At 41.2% G+C, this 8,333-nt stretch overlaps 1 protein-coding gene across 1 annotated transcript in view; it reads right to left on the minus strand.

The window, feature by feature from the left end:
• The window catches only part of TMC1 (transmembrane channel-like 1), a 174,130-nt gene that overhangs the window by 85,578 nt on the left and 80,219 nt on the right, over nucleotides 1-8,333 (minus strand). The window contains exons 8-9 of the mRNA XM_012641587.1: nucleotides 5,779-5,885; nucleotides 2,886-2,984 (exon numbers count right to left, since the gene is read on the minus strand). Coding sequence (XP_012497041.1) covers nucleotides 2,886-2,984; nucleotides 5,779-5,885 — 206 coding nt within the window. The remainder of the gene's footprint in view (nucleotides 1-2,885; nucleotides 2,985-5,778; nucleotides 5,886-8,333) is intronic.

Genomic DNA, 8,333 nt, shown 5'->3' on the forward strand with positions numbered 1-8,333 from the left:
TGATAAGATTAGCAAAAATGATGATAAAAATAAAAGCACTATAAGTGGAAATTTAGAGTCTCTCTTCTAGTTGCCTGATATAAGGCATTCAGATCCTTGAATTCAACTAGATTTTATTTTCCCTTCTTTATATTCTTTTCTTATTGTATCCAATTTTAATGTGCTAAAGAAGAACTCTTTACCCATTCCATTGAAGTTCTTAAGGGGACAGTTCACAGCTGTCTTTGGCGTCTGATTTCTTCCATGTACACAGCTACTCAAGACAGTCTGCGCTCAGGCAGCCTCTCCCCCTCTACCACAAAGGGGATCACATCCAGTTCAAGACAGCATCTCGTTTGAATCAATGATGTCTTGTTACTAGTGACTGTTTGACTTTATTCTTCTGGATTCTTTCTGTGAAATAAAATCTCCTATATTTTAAATTAAGTTTTGTACATATCTTTTCTTGTTATTATCTTGAGTTTTATAATTAAAGGTCCTGCACTCTCTCTTATTGATGTACTTGTGAAATTATTTTGACCCCAGTGTAGAGACTATGCTCAATTTTTTGGTTATTGCAGGATGGACTAAATTCCTTCTTCTTACAAAAACTGAAAAGCAAAATGTCCCTAACATGGATCAACCTATCTTCCTCTGTCATATTTAGAATAAAAATCAGTGCAAAAAACAGAGACAAAGCTCTTCAAACTACAAAAGTCATAAAACTCATACATTGTGTAAAATTCCCTAAAGCAGCAATATTTTCTCTGCAAATTCTATTCACTGAACAGTTTAATAACAACTACGTAATCTTATCATTTTCTTTCCCTAAATTTTTCAATGACTCCTCATTAAGGTCAGAATACCTTTATTCATTTGTTTATTTATTTATTTAATATAATAAAAGTCCTTTCATTGTCTTGTCGCTATCCACATACATGGCCTTGCCTAATAATACCATCATTCCTGTACCTAATTCTGTCTCCTAATAGCTATTTGTCTTTCTTCAAGTTACAGTTCCTTTATGAAGGAATATTTACAGATTGAGCATCCCTAATCAAAAAATCCAAAGTCTTCAATGCTCCAAAATCCGAAATTTTTTGAGCCCCAACATGATCCCACAAGTGAAAAATTCCACGTCTCACCCCATGTGATGAGTTGCAGTCAAAACACAGTCAAAACTTTGTTTCATGAACAAAGTTATGTAAAATATAGTATAAAATTACCTTCAGGCTATTTGTACAAGGTGTATATTAAACATAAATGAATTTTGTGTTTAGATTTGGATCCCACCTCTAGGATATCTCATTATGTAAATATTCCAAAATCCACAAAAATCTGAAATCTGAAACACTTTTGGTCCCAAGAATTTGGATAAGGGATACTCAACCCATATTATGTGCCATACACTTTGCTGTCTACCCTTTTATGCATTACCTCACTTAATGCTCTGTGAGGCAGATACGATGATTTTCCTCATTTCACGTATGAGGAGATCCTGAAGCTTAGTCTCAGAAAAAAATACCCACAATGAAGGGGGCTGTGAGACGAGGGGCCTTCCTTACCACTCGCAGTTTACTGCATGATGCAGGCATTGAAGAAATAGAGCTATTACCACTGCTAACCCAGCAATGATGCATGCCAAATAAACAGGGGATTATAGTATGCAGAAAGTGAACAATATCAGTTTAATGGCTTTCTTATACTTTCTTGACCTTTTAAAATAATCTCATTGCCTTAGGATTGTTTTCAGGCAGGCCCAGAAATAAATATCATAGGATGCTCTAGTTTCTGTATTCCTCTACCCACCAATAAATAGTATTTCATCAAACTGAACATGAGAGAGCTGAGAAAGCTGTCAAGGGCAGGAATACAATCTTGGGGAGCCCAGTTGTCATCCAAACATTTTCCTTTGCTTCCCCCTAAATTTTCCCCTCAGATGCCCTTGTTCACCCCTTAGTAGCTCTCTTACAGATTGGGCAATCCACATACAATTTTATTCCCATTCACTGTCCTCTAAAAAGTCCTTGAACTATTAATTCCCCAATCTCTACCTTTGTACTTTCTCACTCATATGCTTCCAAACTTCACTAATCTGGTCACTATTTTAAAAAGTATGTGTAAAAGAGTGCAATGCGCACCATCCAAGGGATGGGTACACTTGAAACTTGGACTTGGCGGGGGAGTGGGGAGGCAAGGGCAACATACATAACCTAAACATCTGTATCCCCATAATATGCTGAAATAAAAAAAAAAAAGTATGTGTAGAATTGCATTATTGTCACATACTTGAATCATATTCCAAAATGATTTTTCAATGGCCAGGAACAAGTCTCTGCCATAGTAATAATCCCCACGAGGGGAGTTCAAAGAGTAATGCTCATTTTAATACTATAATGGAGTAATACTCATTTTAGTATTATTTAGAGGTTAGAATTTAGTATTTTTTAGTTTTCAACATTTAGCTTTATTTTGTGCTATCGAGTAATACTAAATAGGAGCCTTGTTTAGGAAGCGATGGAATTAATAGGAAGTGTAAAAGTTTTAATTCCCTAAGAATTCAACAAGATTTCCCAAAAGCACATTTGCAAACTCTTTCTTTGTTCTTTTCCAGAGCCAGAGATAAGAATATTTGCTTCGAGCCTTTGAACTCTGAGTTCAGCTTCAATTTAGTAGTCTACATTCCCATTTAATCATATTATCATATTCTTATAGCCTAGTCACAGGTACACATTTATATATAATACATATATATATATAAATATATTTCTTTCTTTTTTTCTTCTTTAAACAGGGGGCAGGGACATTCACCCATCCCTGGCAGAGAAAGCCACAGGGTTGCAGAATAAAATAAAATAAGGAAAAATCCCGTTCTCCCACCAACACAGTTGTATGAGGACACTTACATTGAAATCGTACAATACACCAAAGTTCGCTGCAGATGCCTCTTCAGCTCTGGGAACTGTTTTCCTAGGTAAACTGCCATATGGCAAACCCCAAAGGTACTATATGGAGAAGCAAAGAAAGCAATGAACAACTGGAAACAAAGTCTGAGCCATACATGTGATCGCAATGGTTTTGTTTAAAAGCACTTTTGAAACTTTTTCATGGACATTCTGTGGGTATCCATGTGGGGTCTCATTTTCTGGGAATCGACTACTAACTCCAGAGTTTAGAACAAAGGAAGTGCCAGGGACCCTGCACCCTGAGCTCAGTTGACCCCCAGCAGTTGGGCCAGCCACGTTCTCCAGAAGGCTTGCTGAGGAATTCCACTACCGCCATCACCTCCAAACTGCTCTGATTTAGAGGAAGTTTGGAAAGAAGAGAGGTAGCCTTCTGGGGCACTATAGTGTTCAACAAAACCAGCCTACCCACATTTTCCTATGAGAGTACCCCATAGGGGTGAGGGTGGAGGGAAATTCTCTCCCTCATGCCAAGGAAGAGAGAACTCAAGAAAATCAATCATGCAATTTCAGAGTGTCTACAAGGAGGGAATACTTGCACCCTGATTATGGGGTCTGCTTCATTACTAATTCGGGGGTGCTGTCCTGAATTTTTGCTACCAAATTAGGAGAGAAGCACATTAGGGGAGAATGGTGCAGCGAAGTGGTCGGCAAGCCGAGGTCACAGGAAGGGGCCTTGGTGAGAACTGGGAAAGCACCTCTCTAGCCCCAGGGCTTGCCAAGCAGATGTTGCTTCTTCCGGGAGATGGAAACATCCCTATCCCAGAGCTGGCGGCAGAGGAGGAATGCAGTTTGAGCCTGGGTATAGAGCCTGACTGGGCAAGGGTGGGAAATCAGCCCCTGCTCACTCCTCTGCACAAGCTGCGCAGTCTTCCACCGCAGCCCCGCGGCCCCTCTGGCTTCCTGGTCTGAACAGCCTAGAAAGTGGGTTCTACAGGTACTGTCGCAATACCAAGTTTGGAGGCACAGAGGTCAAAGGGGATTAAGGTCTCAGGCTTGCCCAGAGACACAGGAGCTTGGGGCAGAAGGGCATGTTCCTCAGGGGGATGCTGTGTGAGGCTGCTGGGTACAGGCCGTGAGAAAAATAGCCTTGGACCTATAGCCAGGAGATGACCAGCCCCGGCCGCTGGTGGTTCTGCAAAGTTAGCACACAGGGTGTCCATCCTCTTCTGTTCCTTTGCTGGAGTTAGCAATCATTGCCCAGGAAACAGGATGCCCATCAGCATCTCACACAACCTATAAAAATCATCCAAAGCCAGTGCGCTTCCTAGCTCTCAGAATACCTCCAATCAAAAACAATTTTGCTCCATCCTGTAATTTCATATCGTTCAGATGAATTAGCGACAGCCTTTCACTCCCTCCACATGAAGGCAGCATGGTGTGAGGAAAACAGTAAAAGCCACTGATACAACTTCATGTATACCTGTCTCTGACACTAAGCAGTGTCACAGTAGCCGGTGACGGATGGAGGAGTTTCAGGCCTCCTTAGAGAAATGAGCAAAACCAAAGCTGGAATTAATTTGAAACAGATGCAATACACACATTCAGCTGCACTGCCTGAAAGAGCGTTCACTTGGGAAATTAACTATACAGGACTTCTGATCTAGGTCTGCTGTCTTCGATGAGCCAGACAGCCTTAGAAGTCCCAGAATTATCTCAGGGATTGTAAAACTAGTGGATGGGAGTGTAGAATCTTGGAACAAAAGACAGAATCATAAGTCCTAGTCCTAGATCAATGTAATTAAAAACAAAACAAAAACAAAATTCACTTTGAGACATTAGCTAAGTCACATAAGCACTATGTGACTCAGTTTCCACATGTTTTAAATTAGGGAGGGGGTACTTTTCTACAGTCTACCTCATAAATTTGTTCGTGAGGCCCGGTAGGTATAAGTAAAGAAGTGAAAATATTTTGTGCTATGAAAGCTCATACGTCTGTGTGAATGTGAGGCACTGTTGTCACACTAACAGGGAAACTTGGTACAGGAACCGACACCGATTTGAAGCTATGATGATAAAAAGTCACTCCAAACACCAAATTTTGGCTGTTAACAATGCTGTATTGAATAAATTGGCTTTGAAATACTGGTACCTGAAAAGGCCCTTTGTAGGTTAAATAAAACCTAACCCTACTTTTGTATGGTGAGCATCCAAAGAGGTCAGAGTCATTTAACTTCATGTAGGTGAAAGTCCAACCTCTGTCTGGCTTTTTGGCCTTAGCTAACCCTTCCCCACATTAGCTCAGGGCTTTGCTGTCTTCTTCAATCTGGACTCTCATCCTGTTTTGCTTTCTGACTTTAATCCTAAAAGATCCCATCCTATCTACCCTAAACCCATCATGTGTGTGTGTGGGGGGGGCAGTTATCTTACTTCATATCTGGAAAAAAATTGCTCATTTTGTGTTTCCTCTGTATAGAAAAGCTGGATGCTTGGAGTTCCATTAAGAAGCATTTCTTTTAAAACAAACTTGGCAAAATAAATACAGCTCACAAGATGCCACAGCCTTTCTCTTGAACAATGTTTCTTAACATTTGGGCACAGGCACCACCTTGGGAACTTCATAGAAGCCATGAACCTTTCTACAGAAAAATGCACATGTAAACATCTACACAACATTTTGGGTATGATTTCAGGAGGCTCACCCCCCTCCTTGGATTAGGACCTGGGCTCCTGGCATCATCTCGAAGGTTAACTTTGTTACAAATCCTGACTCTAAGAGGTGAATGCAGCCAGTTAATCATGTCACTCTTAAAGAAGACATAAAAGCTTCTCTAGAAGAGTGATCATATGAGACACTGTTTTCAGCACGTTTTGTAAACTGGAAGTCAGAGCTCACCTCTGGCAACATGATGAGGCTGAATGTCAAGATGAAGAGGACCATGTTTACGCCATACATCCACCTCAAGAACAGGAAGTATGAGGCCACGGAGGAGCCGAACTGACCTATTACAAAGAAAACAGAAAGGTTGAAGGGAGGTCAAACAAAGCAGCACAAAAGCTGTGTCTTGCTGGCGCTCCACAATAAATCTATTAACTGTGGGCATTGGTCCTTTTCACATTTGCAAGCTTTAGCATTCTTCCTTCTCTATTCAGGAAGAGAAAATGTTAATCATGCTGCCAGTGTTTCCTGCCATGCAGAATGCAGAAGGCGTGCAGACTGTGGCTGTGCGGACTGTGACCTGCCCCTCCAGAGTCCACCCAAGGGACAGCTGCCTTTTGCTGAGCAGTATAATTGCTATCTAAGGAGCCTATTTTACTCTCTGAGTTAACACTTACTACAGGTAAGTGAGCAAATGTATGTAAAGGTAACCACGGTGCCTAGCCAGTAGTTAGCTACCAATATAATTACAATTACTATCCCTCTCTCTACTTTTTCTTAGGCAAACAATGCTCCTCTCAAAGAAGTTTACCACACTCTTTACGGATAGCTGCCCTACAGACCATCCTATGATGTTTTCCCTCATTCCCAGCAATTTACAGGGCAGTGTAGAAGCTGAAATTCATTCATTCACTCCACACATCTTACTAAGTACCTTCCACCAGGAATTACCTTAGCTCGGAAGCATGATGTCATAGGATGGCTGCTGGAATAAAACTTACATTTCAGTGAGGTGTGGAAACAACAACTGTGCATGATATATATATATATATCCCACAATAATAACAGCCAGATAGGTCCCACAGTGGGGAAGGTGAGGTATTGAGAGAGGTTGTTTTAGATAGGTTTGTTGAGGAAGGAATATCAGAGAAGATGACATCTGAGCAGAGATCTGAAGTTTGATGAAGAGGCAGCAACACCCAGAGCTGTGGAAGAGAAGCTCAAGCAGAGGGAAAACCCAGAACAAAATTCCCGAGAGAGGCAAGGGCTTGGGGCAGTTGAAGAAGGAATTCAGGCCTGTGTGGTTGGAGTACAATGAAGGCGGGAAAGTGGCCACAGATGAGGACAGAGAAGACAAACCACAGTGTGTCCAGCTTCTTAAGGCAAGGCCAAGAGAGAGGATTTTATTTAAAATGGCATAGGAAGGCTGACAGCTGTAAAGCAAGGGGGCTGGAGGGAGGGGCATGGGGATGACTTTTAAAAAGCCACTTCGGTGTTGGGGAATGAATTGGGAGGCGACAGGTGAGAATGTTCAGTCAGCTCACACCTGCCCCAAATAGGGAAAAGCAAAGTGATTGGTCCAATCCTTACTGACTGAGAGAAAAATAAATGCATCCTCTTAAAGCAGAGAATGGAAGAAGAAAAAAGAATAGAAACCAGGAATTTGAAGTCTTAAGTTGAGATTTCACAGATTTAAAAAAGCCAAAGTTTCTTTGATGACCGCTTAACTGGTTCAGCCTTAAGTTGCTACCTTCCCCAGTCTTCCCAATTATCATTATCAGTTTCCCAAGAAAAACAATGAACAGCTTCAGCCACCCCCTGCATCGGCCCTCTTGTTCTGTCTCGTTCAGTGAAACTCCTCTAGTGACCAATGGTCTTCTCGAGCCCTCTGGCTTTAAAACATTATCAGTGGGGAAATACTATTACAAGAAAGAGAAAGTTTCTTTTGTGAAGCAAATTCTAGCCTCTACGATGATACTAGCCTCACATGAGAGTAATATCTCTATTTCTGGACCTTGGTCTATTCTTTACGTACCATCTTACTTATTCTCATAACACAGTGGCAGTTCTTTTAGAAACTTATACAAGAAGTCAATCTTTAAATGGATATTTTGGAAGAAATCAATGATTTTTAAAGTCTGAGTACTTGTTTTTGTTTAAGTTTAAGTAAGAAATTTGGATTCATTTCACATTGTGGAAGAGTGAAGAGTTCTGTAAGATTTGTAAGAGTATGTGGTTTTGGTACACATGTCCCCCCAGGTGTGTAACCAGGTGCACTGCCCCGTCTGCAGAAATTCTAAAACAAATCTGCCTCTCCTAGGACATCTGATCATCCACCTGGCTCCAAGTCATTTCATATCATTTCATGGCTGTTATCTGTGTTCTCTGGCAACGACTACCCAAGGACTGCTCAGCCAGCTTCGCTCATCATGTTTTATTGAAGGCAGTGGACTTCCAGGTTATTAGGCATTACAGTTACTCATTTACTGGAGGAGAACCTCTGCCTCTAGGTATCCAGGGTAAAGGGTAAGTTTTCCCCTGGAAACACATATGAGACACTCTGGTATAGGGTCCTGAGCATAGGCTACTGACCCTCTCTCCCTCCCTCCCTCTCTGCCTTCCCTCCTTCTTACAGTTTTGCTCATCTAATTATTGCTCTCCCAAACCCCATACACAGTCCCTGGCAAACAAGTTTCTTAAGTTGAATATGGAGTATAAATATACCTAAATGCAAAAGAGAGAAGCGGATTAAGATGTTGCAGAAAGTATCCCCTCCTCCAACACACTCATAT

The sequence above is a fragment of the Propithecus coquereli genome, unplaced genomic scaffold, assembly GCF_000956105.1.
Source record: "Propithecus coquereli isolate 6110/MARCELLA unplaced genomic scaffold, Pcoq_1.0 Scaffold166, whole genome shotgun sequence".
NCBI lineage: Eukaryota > Metazoa > Chordata > Mammalia > Primates > Indriidae > Propithecus > Propithecus coquereli.